The sequence below is a fragment of the Heteronotia binoei genome, chromosome 11 (assembly GCF_032191835.1).
Source record: "Heteronotia binoei isolate CCM8104 ecotype False Entrance Well chromosome 11, APGP_CSIRO_Hbin_v1, whole genome shotgun sequence".
Classification (NCBI taxonomy): Eukaryota; Metazoa; Chordata; class Lepidosauria; order Squamata; family Gekkonidae; genus Heteronotia; species Heteronotia binoei.
In genome coordinates this window covers 50,253,141-50,271,123 of record NC_083233.1, presented here as the reverse complement: position 1 = coordinate 50,271,123, position 17,983 = coordinate 50,253,141, and the positions used below count along the sequence as shown (strand labels likewise).

The following is a 17,983-nucleotide window of genomic DNA, read 5'->3' as shown; positions in this document are numbered from 1 at the left end:
ACCTGAGCAAACCGCGGGCCCCCACTGCTGCCGCCACCATCAGGCCGCTCTTTGCTGTTCCTCTCTGTGGTCGCATCACTTCCTCATCCGGGGATCACCTGTGTATCATAGAGAGCAGAAGGAGGCGGAACGTCAACTTGGCCGTTCGAAATCTCTCTTCCTTGATAGCAAGGTATAGATTTAAGTTGTGGGGGGAAATAGCACAATGAATAATTTAATAAACCAGAGGAACAGGACTAGAGCAGTGGTTGGAGTACTTAATAGGGCGAGGGAGACCACCAGGGTTCTAATCTGCATCTGCTGTGAATTTTGCTGGGTGATAGGCAGGGCTCGATTAAGACACAATGAGGCAAGTCAAGTTAAGAGGCCCCATGGTGTTACACCCCCCTATAAAATGTTATATATATATATTTTAATGTAGAGGCTCTTCATAATCTGAGGCCCTCAACTGTAGTTTACTCACTAGTGCATAAATTCAGTTCTACGGAGTGACTTTGGGGCAGACATTTTTTTGTCTAGCATATTTTTGCAGAGTTGTCAAGGCAAAATGAAGGAGGGGGGAACCAAGTACGCCACCTTGGGCTCCTTCAAGAAAGGATAAGATCAAAATACACCAAAATTTGTTGCTATTGGTGGTCTAAGCAGAAGAGGAAGCAGGGGGGCAGCCTTACCTACTGCACAGAGAACTCCACAAGACCTACTTTAGTGGTTTTCTACTTCAAGAACAGCCTGGAACAAGTGCACTTTTCAGGTTATTTTAAAAAGGTAAAAGTAGTCCTCTGTGCAAGCACCAAACGTTTCCAACTCTGGGGTGATGTCGCTTTCACAGCGGACTTTTTACGGGGTGGTTTGCCATTGGCTTTCCCAGTCATCTTGGCTTATTTAAATGTGATGTTAGCAAAACACTGAACTTCCCCCCCTGCAAGGGCTTAACATCTTGCTGTGCTGCAACCTTTACAAAGTGCTGTGTGTACTTAGTTTACCTGTCAGCATAATATACAAAAAGACAACAGATCCCTGCCATGCAAACTAAGCTCATGTAGCTGCTTTGCACAGTTTAAACTAAAGGCTGGATCCATGTAAAGACCCACAGGAAAGATCTTTGACACACCTGCACCACACCCTCTGCTCAAATGCTCGATATTTTGGAGGTCATTAAACATTTAAATTTGACCTCTACATGGACAAAGCAACTGCATGGATAATGTTAACATGCCCATGCAATGCTTGCCTGGATCCTAATTTGTAAGGGCAGTGTAAGGACAGCTCTTACACCTGTGCAACTCTGCACAGTCTACACTTCGATGTGTTAACACATCAGTGCTATAGCATGTTAATGTTACATATAAAGATGAAATCCCAGGTTAAACAAAAAGTGTAACATATAAAGGATCACACAATCTCCCTACCTACCAGAATCATTTTTAAATCACACTTGAGCTATGAGTCTCTGCTGTGCTAACAATATACATATATCACATGAGAGTCCAATTTAAACAATTTGCTGAGTTTAGAAATGCACTTTTAATAGGTTTAAATCCCCACTATGCCATGAAACTGGGTGGCCAGTCACTGTTTCTCTCTCAGCCTAACATACCTCTCAGGCCAGTTGTAAAGATAACATGTAAAAAGATGCTCTGAGGTCCCTGGAAAAAGAACAGCAAAAAAGTACTAAATAACTGTTCAAATCAGGTATGTGGTGTTGGCAAATAATTAACACAGCAAAAGTGCACAACCTGATTGAATAGTAGCTAAAGGTTTATTTAAGAATTAACATACTTGATAGGAAAGAAGCGCATGAGAGATAGACTTCCTAAGTAACTACATCTCCAGCTGAGAGAGAGAGTAACACTGAGTGTGGTACTTCTGAGAAGAAGGGAAATTGCCCCCAAAGCAGCAGTCTGGAGACAGACAAGGAATGACACTCATTATCCTATCTAATTGTCATCTTGCTGCCCCCTGCAGGGTCTTCTTCTCTTCTTTGTACACCAGACATTGTCTTTTCCAACAGGTGGGACCCAAACTGGCCATAGCAAATTACTGTGTTATGACTTGGGAGACCTCTGCTCAAATGCTTGATATTTTGGAGGTCATTAATTCATAAGGCTGCCATCAATTGGAAGCAACTTGACAGCACTTAACACACACACTGAGATGAATGGTTTTGGGCTAGTCACCTTCAACCTTACCTACCTCATAAGGTTGTTGTGGAAATGATGGAGAAGAACTATGAAGGCCACCCTCTCCTATCTGAAGGAAGAGTGGGATAAAAGTTCAATACAGAAAAGAAGGAGGGGAAAACCCCACTAACACAAGCCTGGAAAAGTAAAACCTTCACATTTTCTCTAATTCGTATACTGTAGCTCTCTTTTTATTTATCCTGGCAACAGACCGGCGATGCTAAGAGACTGGGTCAGTCAGCTTACTGGCTGAATGAGGAGCTGAACAGGGTCCTTTCCTGAGCTCCCTTTGAGCTCAGCCGAAGTCGCTACGCGTTGCGTTCAACCGAGCTCCTTGCGCCGGCAAAAACACCGCGCTGGTCCTGGAAAGCTCGCTTCGGCCTTAGTTTCCATGGCGACGGGGTGGGCGGGCACATGACTGAGCGACGCGCCTGGGTTTCCGACGGCGAGGCCCGGATGAGGAAGTCAACTAATGAGGCGTGCCTGAATGTGATTCTATGGAAGCAGGTTCGCGGCAAGTAGGAGAGGTGCACTTTGCCTAGATGAGGTGAGAGTGCCTCTGCGGATGCTCAGAGTGCCTTTTCCTTGTCGTTGGACAGCGGCGCAGTGTGTCCCTCCCCCACGTCGGATTTTGATTTTTTTTTCTCTGTCCGTTGAGCTCTCATCAGCCAACTTGAAGTCCCTTCATTACCTCCTCCGTGCTTTCCTCCTTGTGGTCTCCTGGCGCTCTGCAAGCTGTCGTTAGGACCATGGGGAGGCCATTTGTTAACAGGCTATGCTATGAGCTGTCCGATTATAAGAAATAGGGGAGGCGGGGAATGAGTGCCGACTTGCATCACTGTGAGCGTGAGTGCGAAGGGACAGCAAATATTTGTTATCGGGTCTTAGGCTTGTCCCCTGCCTCCTATAAGTTGGTAGCTATATGAAGAATTCTCCCTCCACCCCCAAACAGCTGAGAAAGTTGGTTAACTTTATGACATAACAGAAATTTAAACCCAAAGTGACCTAATCCATGCCTAATACAACATCACACGGACTCGACTCCATTTACTTGTCTGCTTCTGTTTTATAGATAGCTTCCCTCTGCTTTTGTCTAATGGTTCATTTTTTGTACTTTGATGTGGTTTTAATTGTAAGCCACATTGAACAGGACTCTGAAGAGGTAACGTAAATATGTCCTAAATAATAGTATTTTTTATCTTGCTTTTCCTTCAAGGAATTCAGCTCAACATACATGTTGATCTTTTTGCATTATATCCGCACAACAATCATGGGAAGCTGAGGGAGCATGGACTGCAGTGAGCTTCATGGCAGAGTGCTTTTGAAAATGGGTCTTCCCAAATCTTTCTTTGACACAGGAACCACTATATCACACTGGCTGTCAAAACAGATAGTAAAAATGTCTAAAGCATTAGCTAAATATTGTCTGGTTGGAAGAGTGCCAGAAAAGAACGCTTGGGAGAAAAGGTTCCTTTTCCCTACCCATTAAGCTGCACCAGTCAAAATCCTCACCTATCCAGTTTCAAGGGATGAAAATTAAAGGTAGAATGTTATTATTGGATATATAATATATATGTCTGAAACAAGACACATGACATGTGGGCTCTTCTTCTCTGGAGGTTTCAAACAGAGGCTAGATGGCCATCTGATAGCAATGCTAGATGGCCATCTGACAGATTCTGTGAACTTAGGTAGATCATGAGAGGGAGGGCAGGAAGGTTGCATCAGTGCTAACTTTTTTGTGGGGGTTGCCATCTTCTGAGCATGGAGCTGGCATGTGTGTGTGGGGAGAGGTATTTGTGAATTTCCTGCATTGTGCATGGGGTTGGACTAGATGACTCTGGAGATCCCTTCCAGCTCTATGATTCCATGACTTTGAGAGACTGGGCTTTCCCACACTATAACGCTGAATGGAAAATGTGTTGAAACTGTAAAAACCTCTTTTTCCCCCCTTGCCTTTCTTGCCTACAGCAGAAGAAAAACATGTTGGCTATTCATCTGGTTTCTAGAAGCTGATAAGAAGATTCAAGATGAGAACCAACAAAGTCTACAAGCTTGTAATACATAAGAAGGGCTTTGGAAATAGCGGTCAGTAGCTATGGAGATGGATTTGCCCAAGGTGGCTATTGGTATTAGAAATCTGCTGTTGTAATTTTAGGATCAAAATTCTTTAGGTTTAAGAAAAAGGTTGAGGCTTTTACAAAGTTATGTTTGAATCAGAAAGTATTAAAGCTGTAAATTTAAAAGTTTGGCTTAACTTTTTAGACATGAAAATAATCATTCTACAGCCTCTCACATGTGCTAGCTTACAACTCAGCTTTGGTGTGCCAAACTTTTCTTTTCGTTGCATTCAGACATAAAAAGCCTCAAGTCATTTATTATGAGAACAAGCCTGAAATCCTCAGGGTCTTGTGCTGTTTCCCTTCTCCCCATATATGCGGTGCCAGTATTGAAGACTTCCTGATCTAGCATAATTTGTTTGCTGTTTATAAAGATGTATGTGCCACTTTTTCAGTAAAAACTACAAAGATGTCTCACAATAATACAAAACAGACAGTAAAAACAATGAAATACTAAAATCTCATACAGCTAAGCCAAGTACTGGTAAAATCACAACCATTTATTAACCAATCAGGATCCAATAACAAAAGACAGAATACAAGTAGAATGAAAAGCTGAGCAGTCACCATTATATCAGGTCAATGTGAATACCTGCTGAAAGAGAATGGTTTTAACAAGCTTTCTAAAAACTTAAGAGGAAGGAGACAGATATCTGGGAGAAACAATTCTAGAGTCTTAGTACCACCACCAAGAAGGCTTTTTCACATGTGCCAGCCAAGGTCACATGGGGTCCTCTAGCTGACCTGCATATGCTGGTACCTTCATATTGAAGAAGGCTGAGATACTCCAGCCCCAAACTTTGGAGGACTTTTAAGGTTTTACCCAGAACTTTGAATTAGATCTTTTAACAAGTTGGAGGCTAGTCAGCCATAAGTAACTCCAGCTGCATTTGAAATTTTTGATAACTTTTCAGAATCAGGTCTGTATAGACCACATAAGTGTGATTCAGTATGAAAGTCATCAGGGCATGGGCAAATATGGCCAGGTGAGCTTTCTCTAGAAATTATTGGAGTTGGTATACCAGCCTGCTCTTCTGGACACAACCATTACCAGGACATAGAGGAGCAAAGCCCAAACATGAAGGTGATTTTGTGAGGGAATACAATATTGTGCAAAACTTGACTTTCCAGATCAACCAAAGCCTCAATTAACAGCATCTCTGTCTTGACACTTTTAATATAAACCGATTTTACCCTTCAATTTAAAAAGGGACCTTGAAATCTCATAACTATGAATGCACAGTGAATTTTCACCAGTCAGTAACGAAGAGAAGCCTTGAATTTTTGAAAGGAGGAACTGATGGTATGACATAATTGTGTAGAAATGGGAGTTCTGCATCTCCTTAGAACTTTTAAAACTGTTCTTTGTTGAGGACAATATAAAATTCCACAAGGGTGGAATTCTATAGAGTTATAGAATTCTATAGAGTTGGCTTAATTCTATAGAGTAGAATTATCATGCATTATAGAGTAGTGTAGAAAAAACAGTTACAGCTGTGGTAGAAGAAAACTCAGCTCATATGTGTATAAGCTGTATATAGTCCATGAGGTACTTTTGTGCAGCCTTGTGCAATTCCTGAGAATGCCAGCTGAAGAAGAAGAAATTGCTTCATTCGCATATCAAACATTCAGAGTTTTCCCCATACTATTTTTGTCATCCTTGTATCAGCTCTGCAAGATAGGGCTGTAATATCCCTATACACTGGATGTGAAAGGGACTAAGGCTGACAGGTGGTAGCTAGTCTTCTGAGTTCAAGACTGAAACAAAATTTGAACCAGGAGCTTTTTGTGACGCTCTCTCTCAGCTGCTGTGCTGGATGATAATTTATTTTATTTATGTTCTCTGCTTGATAAAGAGGTACTTCCAAACCCTTTCTGGTTTCTGAACCTTTAATGGCAACTTCCAAGTATTTAAAGGTATATATCTTTGTAATAGCCAAGATAGAATTTTTTCTTTTTGTTGAAACAAAAGGTGTCTTGAGAATTACTCTAAAAGACAAGGTAATGCACACAGTTTTGATTCTCCATGTAAATATTTCTCCCACTGATACAGATTTTTTTTTTCAGATGATGAGCTTGTGGTTAATCCCAAAGTGTTCCTTCAAATCAAGTTGGGAGATATTGTGGAAATTGCACACCCCAACGATGAATACAGGTGAATCCAATTATCCTGTGACTAATGTCTCTTCAGGCCTTTTCAAACCACGTGCATAATAAAAATATCTTTGGTTCCGAGTTTGAAAATTCTGATATGTATTTTGATAAAGATTGTCACAGATCCTCTCTGTTATCATCTTGTCTCCCTGGTGTGTCCTAGTGACATTACAGGAAACTAGAACAAAATCGGGCAGGCTGATATACTTGCTTTTGGCTTTTAAGAAAAGGCAGAGAAACAGCTTGCTGCTCGAGGGTCATTGGCCACGTTTGCTTTGGGTCGGTCAGCTGGACTATAAAGGGGCCACTACATGCAGTGATGATATTCTTTGTAACCTCCCGGAGAAGCTGGGCACTCTTCCATTTGACACTCTAGCCTCACACAGGATTTGACCATATCTCCAAATCCTGAGAGCCAGCTAGAGGGCAGAACTTTGAAAGCATGGCCTGTTTCACTAAGGAACTGCAGGTTTCTGCTTGAAGGACAGGGCATGGGAGGGGAGAAAAATCCATGAGTGTCACATTATGCTGTGTGGTGTTGGAATGTGCTGCCTCTCGTTTAGGGTCACCAGAAGAAAAGGTGATAGGCTGGAATATTACCCTGCTTCTAACATAGTTGCTGCTTACTGATTTTGGTTCCCCCCACCATGTAACTTGTTGTCACACAGTGTAGTTTTTGAAAGACATTTATATATATATGTGACCCTTTCAGAGGGAAAAGACCACTTTAACACTTTTCTTGGACTTCTTATCATTTTTTAGCACTTTCTGTGATTTAAAAAAATACTTATTATAGTATGCCATGGGAGCTTGATTGATGTGACTATTGTACTCTTTCCTCTACATCATTCCAGCCCTCTGCTTTTGCAAGTCAAGTCTCTAAAGGAAGATTTACAGAAAGGTAGGAGCCTCCTGTTGGCTTTCATAACTTATGGGTCTGTAGCAGGGATGATGAGATCAAGAGCAGTAACCAATTTGATATACTCTAGCTTATAATCATTGCTTAATCAGACTCATGGCTAATGAGTCTTCTCATGTACAGATCTTCCCTGTGCTTTTTTTTCACCTAAGTTGTTCAGTTGAATGCTTTCATGTTAGATATATTCAGTCCAGTATTTGTTAAGCGCTGCGTGCACTGAAATATAGATGAAATATTATATGTTTATTTATGACCATGTGAGTAATGACATGTACTGATCTTCAGCCTTGAGCCTCATACATTAAAGCATGTATTCTACCACTAAGTTTAGACATTGCAATATGGTTTATTGTGGCTTATTTTAAATTGATAACTTTTCATTTCTTCTTTTTCTGTTCTGTACCACTTTGAGTCTTTTACAGTAGCGAGGTAGTTAATAAATACAATTGGTCTGTTAGTTAATAATATTAGCTACATTATAGCCATGGTAACCTATCTGGATCAATAGTTTTGCCTGGGACTTTGCCAGTGAACCATCACAGTCTCTATTTAAAATGATCACTTTCCTTATTAGCTTATATTTCCCCCCTTTCACAGAAACTATAAGTGTTGATCAGACCGTTGCTCAGGTGTTCCGATTGCGACCCTACCAGGATGTGCATGTGAACGTTGTTGATCCAAAGGTATTTATGGCAGCTGGAGGACTGTTCATTGGGGCCCACTGCTAAGATGAGAAAAAAAAATTCTTCCTGTCAAATTTGTTAGTGTTGTGAGGATGTTTGCGGAAATTCTTTCAGCTTTAGGCTAGCAATTATACTGATTTAAGGATGCAATCCTATGGATGCTTTCTTGGTAGCAAAGCCTATTGAAGAAAATGGGACTTACTTTGAGTAGACCAGCTTAGGATTGCGTCTTGAGTTGCATACCACATATTTGGCTTTTCCTAGGGTAAGAGCTGTGACGTAAGGCATAGACAGGTGGGTCAAAGGAGGGAATGCTCATTTTTTTCTGATAGCTCTTTATTTTTTACTTGCAGTAAAGATTATTTAGCTACATCGTAGAAACTAGCAAAATCTCCTTCAGTGTAGAAATGGCTGAAAAACCTTTAATGGGAAAACCCTTTAAAAATAGCATTTAAGGGAACAGGCAAGTGATTCTAAACTGAAATAAACAACATTTTTGGTAAGATTAAAATGAGAATTTTACTTGCATACTTTTTTAAATCTCTAAGCTTGTTTCTGAAAATAAATTTAAATGTAGATGGATAAGAAGGACACAATAGAAGTTGCTGATGGATGCTTTGAGTGTGCATTGATGGCCTCTGCAAAACCCAGATATAAGAATTTTCTGCATAGAGGCAAACACTCTGAACTTTTCCACCTTGTTTGCTAGGATGTGACCCTTGATTTAGTGGAGCTGACATTCAAGGATCAATACATTGGGCGTGGGGATATGTGGCGGCTAAAAAAGAGCTTGGTGAGTGCATTGCTTCTAATGGTCCTTATTTGTTCTTGCTATTGGACAGCAGGGCGTTTCTTACAGCTCTCTGCAGGAAATCTTAACATTGAAGAAACAGATTTTGATATTAGAATGCATTATCAGAAAAGTGTATGTAGGTTCATGTTGCATTGGGGATGTTTCTATTTAGGTTTTGAAATGCTAAAAAAAGAGGGAACTGGATTAACTGACACATGTAGATGGCATGGGGCTGGGAGAAGGAGCCATGCTAGATTATGTTTGGGACCTGCTTCTTGGAAGCTCTGGTTTCTGGGCCTTCCACAAAAATGGTTAGTTTTTCCAAGGTTAGCCATGAAGATAGAAAATTTCTTTCTTTATCTGAACTGCTCAGGCTGGAGCCAGGAGGTCCAGTCTGTACCTTGCGGATTCTCACTGCCTTGAGTGTTAATTGTTCTCTCTTTGTGTTTTTTAAACGGAATATTCTATAGGTTGGTACATGTGCTTACGTTACTCAGAAAGTGGAATTTGCAGGTATCCGGTAAGTATCCAACCACAATGTCTTTTTTTGATGTTAAGTTCATATGATCACACAAATGACCATATTTGTGACTAACCTTACCAGTAGTTAGCTGTCCAGAGTTGTCCCTCTGCTAAAGGAATGGATGAAAGAGAGCTTTCCTTTAAAGTGTCATTTAATGGAGAGTCTGAGGTCATAATCCAGAGTCTACTGAGAGGTTCGCTGGCAGCCTGAGGTAGAACAGGGTCTAGGGAGTGCTTCATAGGGCAGTGGTGCTCACTCCACAGCTCATGCAGAGCCATATTTGCAGTTACTCTGAACTGAAAGAACCACATTTCCATCCCTGGTGTAAGGCCTGGGCCAAAGGGGGGCTCACAGTTTACCAGTTCCTCTGCTGGTGGCCATTTCAAGGTGGGAACTAACTACCAGTCACAGGCCCCATCAGTCAGGGACCTTGCCTTCCTTCCTGAACCATGGGGCAGGTGCAACATAGGGGAACTGTTGAGTAGAGCCACAAGTGGCATTTCAGAGAGCCTCAGACTGTGTGACACTGGTCTAGGACCATAGAGGAAGTATGATTAACTCCTATGAATTGCCAGGTTAAGCACATTTGTTTATTTATGGAAGCTGTTTTGCCTCTTACTGCAATTTGGTGTTAAAATGAAAATGTTAAACAAGAACATCCATAAAGCTGAGGCAAAACGCTGTCTCACTGTTATACCATTATAACACCAAGGTAAAATGGCTCGGCGGATTTTTAAACATTGCCCCAATTTTTAACATTCATAATATTGAGATTATTTTTTGCAAACCAGTAATTTAGATAATACATGTATCAATTTACCTTTAATATATGGATTTGTTTATTAGATATCTATTTTGCTTTTTGACCAAAAGATCCTTCAAGTAGCTTTCATTTTAAAATATAAAATTATGTATAATTGATGCATTGAAGTCCTGGATTTTTAAAGAAAAATGATGATCCATTAAAAATTAGTAACTCTATTTAGGATTGGTCTTTAAAGATGCATTTGAGAGAGGGCTTGAGGTATACTAAAAAGCATTCTCCCCTTCCCACCAAAAATGTACTTTGGCACATCTCAGGTCTGTTTGGATTGTTCTCCAAGCCTCCCAGCAGAACTCTAGTCTCTAGGTCTAGCCTAAATAACTCACCCTTGTGTGTGTGTCAAATTATTTTCCTTGGTGTCATTCCTAGGGCTCAGGCAGGCGAACTGTGGGTTAAAAGTGAGAAGGTCACATGTGGCTACATCACTGAGGATACACGGGTAAGAAAACTTCTCTCATTTTCAAAATCTGATTTTTGGCCTTTGCTATCCATTAAGAGCTACAGCAGGGATCCCTCTCCTGGTCCACTTCTTGCTATGAAACATCTGCATATAGCAGAGGATTCTGGGGATAGAGGGGTGTTGTTGGGAGCATGCTCAGTTCACAAGGAATGCTAACAAGGTCTGTTGTGTCTCACCAGTTCCCTGCTGGACCTGAGTGTTGGCAGGAGAAGAAAGCCCTCAAAAGAAGTTTGTCTGCCAGTACTGATCTTATTGAGGAGCCCTCAGTAGACTTTTGGAGAATGCTTGGATTTTCCAAATTGTAGCTTGGAAAGCACTAGATTTGGATATAAGAATCTCAAGTTCAGATCTCTGCCCAGTAGGTCTGTCATTTGCCTTCTTGGGCAGGCATCCTCCGAGCAGATGGGCCATCGCACTTGCCTTTGCTTAACTAGTGGGCAAAATTTAAATGGATAGAAAAGATATTGCACAACATACCACCATTACCTCTAGGTGAAACTGTGGCTGAGATGTCAATGTATCAGGTAATGCTCTTGACTTCCTCCAAAACTCCCCAGGATTTTGTCAGAAGTATTGACATCACAACTGAGGTTTCTTTCAGAAGTGACAGTAACACATTTTGCAATATCGTTTCTGTGCCTTGCCCTATCTCCCAAGCTCAAGAGGGTGCCAGGCTATGTCTTGGCATCTGTACTGCCCAGTCCTGGGTAGCTTCGTCAGGACACTTTTCCCTCATTCTAGCCTACTTCATAGTATTGGCTATTAAATATTCTATGAAGACATGTAGCAAGATTAATTTCAAGCCATTTCTTGATTTGCTGCCCTTCTAGACTGTACTAAGTATAGGCAGTCATTCTTCATGTAAGCAATACTACAGTTGTGTCAGAGCCAGATCCTGTGCAGCTGAAGGGGAGGGGTGGTGGTCTATAGTTAACAACAGTAGAGGCCCTGAGAATAGAGAAAAACAGTTGAGCCTGATCAGAAAAGTTTTAGAGGGTTCAGGTTGTCCTGCTATGGCCTACTGATTCAAGGAGGTGCCTGGTCTCCCAGCCATGTTCTCCTACTGCCTGAGCTGGGCAATAGCATGAAGGATGAATAGTTGCCTGACACTTTTCACATCACCAGTTTAAATGTTGACCGGTTGTTATTTAGGCCCAGAAAGGTAGCTGTGCATGCTGGCAATGGATTCATTGCTAGCAAGCAGTAACCATAGTTAGCTGAAGTATCCTCCTAAGGCTCTCTTTTCTGTGTGAACAAGGATGTGTGATTCAGAACAACAATCCTGAAACAGCTGATGATATCTTAATTAGCTAATAGCTTTCCTGGTATGTCCCCCAAAGAGAGTTACGCTCTAGTGATCAAAATCTGCTGGTGGTCCCTGACCCAAATAACATCCAGCTGTCCTCAACCAGCCTGGCAGAACACTCTTCCAGGAGAAATAAGGGCCCTGTGGGGCTTGTTAACAATTCTGCAGGGCCTGTAAAATAGAGTTGTTCCTCTGGGTCTGTGGTTGAGGGCAGTGACAGGCTCCTCTCTGATGGGTTTCATCTATTATTAGTCTCCCCCTGCTTCTCCTTTCTGCTTTCCCCCTTTCCTTCTCATCAGACAGTTATATATTGCTCCTGCAGAGGAACACCATCTTTTAGCTGCATAGTGGAAATATTTTATGGATCTTATTGTATTTATCATAATTAATATAAATTTTAGTGTATTTACTATAGTCCCTAACATTTTAGAATTGCTATATATTTCATAAACTGATGTTACTCTCTGTGAGCTGGTTCTGGGAGAGCAGGTTACAAATCCAATGAAATAAATAATACTGGGATTTGACCCCTCCAGTTCCTGCCTTCCAGCTTGGAATGGTGTGTTTTTGTTTTGCAGGTGGTATTTCGTTCAACCTCTGCCATGGTTTACATCTTGATTCAGATGAGCTCTGAAATGTGGGATTTTGACATCTATGGTACGAATAAGAGAACAGCTGCCCATGATTGTTCTTTTTTTAGCATTGTCTTGCAGGATCAGTAAAGCAACCCAACCCTAATCTAGAGCAGCGGTATTCGGTCTGCAGCTTGCATAGAACCATATTTGCAGCTACTATCAACCAAACAGCCGTGTTTACTTCCATTTGAAGTATGAGGCCTGCATCCCAGGGATACGGGCAGCTCTTGTGGTGGTTGTTCTCTGATGGAAACCACCTGCTGATTACAAGCCCCACTGCGGAATGGCATTGCCCATTTTCATGAAACATAGGACAGGTGGGGAACAGTGCTCAGAAGAGCCAGAGGTGATGTGTCAAAGAGCTACATTTTACTTCCCATCCACTAGATATCACTGATGTAGAAGAAAGGGGGGGGGGGTTGCTAATCATGGGGAGGAGATTGTTAAACACCTTAAGTGATCTTCAGAAAGGTAGTAAAAATAACTTCATTGCTTGTACATAAGTGTACCTGTAAGGGGAATCCTATCATTTTTCCTGTTTTTAGCAATTTTCTGGGCTCGTAACTCCTCTGTGTGCTGATCTTGCTTGTCGGCCTGCAACTTAAATACTGTCCTGTTGAGCTATGGGCCATTCCCTGTGGAACAGACCTGGAAGGTTAGCAACAGGTCATGAGGCTTCCTGCAACAGAAATCCCATTTTGTCCCTCTTTGCTACTCCTTCCTTTGCAGGGGACCTTTACTTTGAGAAAGCAGTGAATGGCTTCCTTGCTGATCTCTTCACCAAGTGGAAGGTAACTTTGTGCAACTGAATGAACAGCATGCCACTTCTTTGTATGGGTATCTTGTGTGATGTTTTGTGCAGAATATGCCTTATCATTGAGCCTTCTTACTCACACCACTCTTCCAAACAGCTGTCCAAGCTTTCTCAAGTAAACATAACAATTTGGGAGTTAGTCCAGGACAGCAGGATTCAGAGAAAATGCATAGGAGATATCGGGATGCTTTAAGATTACAGTTTGTTGTAGCCCAACAAAATCATAAGGAGCATGACTATATGTGATATCCCAATAAAGAGTTAGTTTTAAGAATATGTTGGAACATTAAGATAGATAGTAAAATGGTATCTAGTCCTATATTGACAGTTGCAAGACTGGGCAATTCCTACTTAAGAGAGAGATTGCTTGTTCGTGCTTGTTTCTTGACAGCTGCAGTGTCACCTGCAACTAGGATTTTGAACTTTCAAAGTGGTCCCTTTAGTTGCCCCCTTGAATATCAGCTTGATCTGCAGCAAATACCAGGTGATGTTTCAGCTGCCATTTTGACACATTAAGCCTCTGTTAAAGGGACAGGATGTGTTTCCCTGACTAGTTGTGAGACTTGACCACAACTATGTAGGGTTGTTCTGTAGGGGTTATGCATTTATGTTCTGCACTCACAAGAGTTCATCTCCACCCACCTTTTCTCATTGAAGTCTTGAAAGTATCCTAAAATTCAGCATCCTAGAAGAGAAATAATTTTGAGTACTTTGCCCAGCGTTGCCATAGTAAAGTTGGGGAAAGCCCTCGCTGGTAATGTTCTCATTAATAAAGTATTGCAGAGTGACCATTGCCCTCATCTAAAGCTGAGTGTAAGTTCCTGTTTCTGTTGTTTTCAATGACAGTAAAGAGTTCATTAAATGGAAACAGCCAGGTGTGTTAATGGAATGTTGTGTGTGTGCATGTGGGCACACCTGCTGTATATGAAGGTTGGCATAGTGCTGCTCAATATTCTCTGACTCATCAGCTTTCATTCCTGTTGGGCAGGAGAAGAACTGCAGCCATGAAGTGACAGTAGTTCTCTTTTCTAGAACATTCTATGATGCCAAGTCCATAAGTAAGTAGCCATAATTCAAACATTGCTCCTGCTTGTAGGTGGCCCTCTTTCTCCCCCCCCAGGATATTGTGCTTAATTTATCTACCATATTGAGCTTTTCATGGGCTTAATATCATATCTCTTGCTCTCATTCTGTGTCACTTGGGGAAGACAGTTCTCTTAGATTTCATGCAGTTTAATCAGTAGTAGATGAGAAAGGAAAGACAAGAAATTAGCATTCTTCTTCCAATCAATACTTGATGATACCAGACTTCCCCAGAGAAGCCTTCCTTTCAGGCACCCAATTGACACACATAACAGTTTTTCCTCCTTGCTCTTCCTTTTATTGTAGCATGCCATGTGAAATCAAAATATTCTCTATTCCCTTGCATTGATAGTGCAAGCTCTAGAAAGAGAGCACTGGAATGAAGAAAGATGGGCAGGGAGGTGAAGAAGCGATTCTGTTTGCTGGGTCAGTGCAAGGATTGGTGTTTTCCAGCAAGACACCCAAATCCCTGCCTACTAAAAATTTAAGGGACCTTGAGGGAATTTTGAGCTTGAAAAGGGAGAGGTTGCTTCATCCTTTGCTGTACAGAGAAGTTTGCATGCTTTGGAAGTCACAGGAGCTCTTTTAAGTCTTCATTTTGTTCATTTTAGATGACTTTCCAGAGGCCCAGCGTTCCTCAATTCGGGAGGATCATGAAGGAAGATTCTATGAAGACTTTTACAAGTAGGTTTTCTGTGTGCTATCTTCCATGGACTCATGACTCCTTCCCCATGCAAATTAGGGGATTATGCAAATTAGAGGAAGGACGGTGGCTCAGTGGAAGAGCATCTGCTTGGTAAGCAGAAGGTCCCAGGTTCAATCCCTGGCATCTCCAACTAAAAAGGGTCCAGGCAAATAGGCGTGAAAAACCTCAGTTTGAGACCCTGGAAAACTGGTGCCAGTTTGAGTAGACAATACTGACTTTAATGGACCGAGGGTCTGATTCAGTAGAAGACAGCTTCGTATGTTCATGCATATATAATTATGAATCCAGGAATCTGCAGAGAACCTAATAGTTGCCAGGATATGATAAGAATGTAAGATACTTTTAAATGAACACTTTTCTATTCCTCAGGATCCTGGATTAAAAACCTCATACTTGTAACCCTTAAATCCAGTATAAATTTATACAGGGATTAACTGTCATCCTTCAAAGTATACTGGGATTGGTGATTCTGCAGAGGTGCTAAGAAATCTGGATTATGCAAATTGAATACAATTAGTTTTATTTTATATACTTTGGATCCAAATTTGATAATTTTGCACAATTTTGGAGTATTTCCGGGAATGGTATGGAGGGAATGGACAAAGGCCTGGAAGAAGTACAAACATTCTCACAAAAAAGATCTACTTCTGTCCCTTTTGGTTTCTGAATTCAGTAGAAATGCTGGCACATTGTCGACATCTGTTTAATAAACATCAGGGCTAGAAAACTGCTTCTATCTATAAACATAAGAGACATGATTCCAGAACAGACATCTGATTGTTCTGTCTACTGCCATATTCTGTATTTTAAAATCTTGGCAATTGGATTATTTATTAAATGCCTTATCTTTGAAGCAGTTTTTACATAAATTGTGGCTGCCTCTTACAGTTTTTTGTATTAGCTGTAGTTTGCCTGACCCTCCTCATCCTTTTCTCTGTAAAGGTCTATGCTGGTTTCATTTCTGTGTTACCCAGTTATGCATTTTTACAGGGTTGTGGTTCAGAATGAAAGACGAGAGGAATGGACATCGTTGCTTGTAACCATTAAAAAACTTTTCATTCAGTATCCTGTTCTGGTGCGATTAGAGCAGGCAGGTGAGGTTGCTTTATTATTATAAAAGCTGTAAAAGTGTAATTAAATCAGGCATTACTTAGCACTGCTCCAGCTTTTTGATCTCAAGCAGCAAACCTTTTTAACAGTTTTTTTCTGAGCTGTGCCAGTAGAGGGGCTTGTTTGGCAATGCACAATGTTATATGTGGCCAGATTAGTTTGCAACATGCTTAGAATTTCCGTGGGGCAGCACAAAACTTGCAGAAAGGAGATGGCTGCCCATCTGCCATTAGCTCTGCTGAATCAATTTGAGGGTTTTGTACTACTTGTCATCTGGAAGGAAACCGATATTCTCACTTTCTTCTGGAAGTCCTTCCAAGGCAGGATTATTGTCCCCCCCCCCGCCCCCACTTAAAATCTCTGTATGAAAACAGACAGGAATTGACCTCCTGGTTTGTTGACACTTGGGAAATATGGAATGCCGGTGGGGCTGGTGAGTCCCCGTGCAGCTGCTGTCTCTACCTGATGAGAACATAGCCACAGCTCAAGCTCTCTTGTGACTTATTAAATTTTGTTTTAATGTCTAGGAATATGTATGATCTCTTGTTGAAGTGATCTATGCTAATAGAAAACACTTTCCTTTTAACATTAAAGTTAACTCTCGCTTTCTTTGTAATTAACATCCAGAGGGCTTTCCTCCAGGCTATAATTCTACCTCTGCTCAAGGAAATTATTTGGAGGCCATAAATATCTCTTTTAACGGTAAGTATGTGGCAAACTGACATACAGCAGCATAGGAGATTGTTTCCCCTTTGTGGCATTCTCTTACAGTGTTGCTTTCCCACTCAAAATGTTACAAGACAGTTAGACTTGAGATTATTCTCATACTTCAAATTTATGAGAGGTGTCAGTGGTTTTCAAATGTTCCTACCATCAGAAAGCCTTTTTTTGGTATTGATTTGTCTGCTGAGGAACCCCATAAACCTGTGTTTGTTATAACATTTTCCTCTTGCTCAGGGTTTTCCCCTCCTCTGTTTTATCCTCATAACAATCCTGCTGGGTAGATTTGGCTTAGAGATAATGACTAGCCCGCATCCCCCAGGAAGCCATATGATAATGTGAAGACTTGAACTTGCATCACCCCAGAATTAATCCTCCACTGACCAATATATTGGTTGCACTGCACTTGCCATGAAACCTTCTGTATTGCGCGCAGAATTTGAGGTACGCACATTTGATGGTTGTGGCCAAGTCTATTGCCCTGAGTGAGCTTTGATTGACACAACTGAAAGCCAAGTGGTGATGCAGCATCTTTCAGAGAAGCCTGACCACCACTACCTGTTTTGTCTTCAAGAAACTTCAGAGGAACTCCTGGGCTATCCAGAATACAATTATATGAAGGAAATGTTTTTTAAAAAAACATACAGTGAGCCAGTTGCCTCTTTCTTTTACATTCTAAGTAGCAGAATGAAGTCTGTTTTTGCCATACCAGTTGTCCTTTCTCAGCCCTTCATTCCAAGTGGAAAAGTGCATGTTTCTTTGGCTGCAAGATGACAGTTGTATTTACCTGGAATAGGTCTCAGTGGGAAAAAAGAGCTCTAAAAATAACAACATCCTATAAAAGAATATGGGACATTACCAGTATGATCCCATTAACAGACATTAGACCTATAGAAGGTAGATGAGAATGTGGAAAAGCTACCAATAATATAGATCCTTTTATATTGTTAATAT

The 17,983-nt window shown here is 41.2% G+C and overlaps 1 protein-coding gene across 4 annotated transcripts in view; it reads left to right on the top strand.

Annotated features, from left to right (window-relative positions):
* Positions 1 to 4,163: 4,163 nt before the first annotated feature.
* Positions 4,164 to 17,983, top strand: part of DEPDC5 (DEP domain containing 5, GATOR1 subcomplex subunit) — a 69,279-nt gene continuing 55,459 nt past the window's right edge. For all 4 annotated transcript variants that reach the window (XM_060250108.1, XM_060250105.1, XM_060250107.1 and 1 more), the window contains exons 1-13: positions 4,164 to 4,268; positions 6,368 to 6,455; positions 7,309 to 7,355; positions 7,971 to 8,056; positions 8,766 to 8,849; positions 9,320 to 9,369; positions 10,565 to 10,634; positions 12,540 to 12,618; positions 13,326 to 13,387; positions 14,399 to 14,468; positions 15,105 to 15,177; positions 16,190 to 16,293; positions 16,937 to 17,011. In XM_060250108.1, coding sequence (XP_060106091.1) covers positions 4,211 to 4,268; positions 6,368 to 6,455; positions 7,309 to 7,355; positions 7,971 to 8,056; positions 8,766 to 8,849; positions 9,320 to 9,369; positions 10,565 to 10,634; positions 12,540 to 12,618; positions 13,326 to 13,387; positions 14,399 to 14,468; positions 15,105 to 15,177; positions 16,190 to 16,293; positions 16,937 to 17,011 — 946 coding nt within the window. In that variant the 5' untranslated portion in view covers positions 4,164 to 4,210. The remainder of the gene's footprint in view (positions 4,269 to 6,367; positions 6,456 to 7,308; positions 7,356 to 7,970; positions 8,057 to 8,765; positions 8,850 to 9,319; positions 9,370 to 10,564; positions 10,635 to 12,539; positions 12,619 to 13,325; positions 13,388 to 14,398; positions 14,469 to 15,104; positions 15,178 to 16,189; positions 16,294 to 16,936; positions 17,012 to 17,983) is intronic.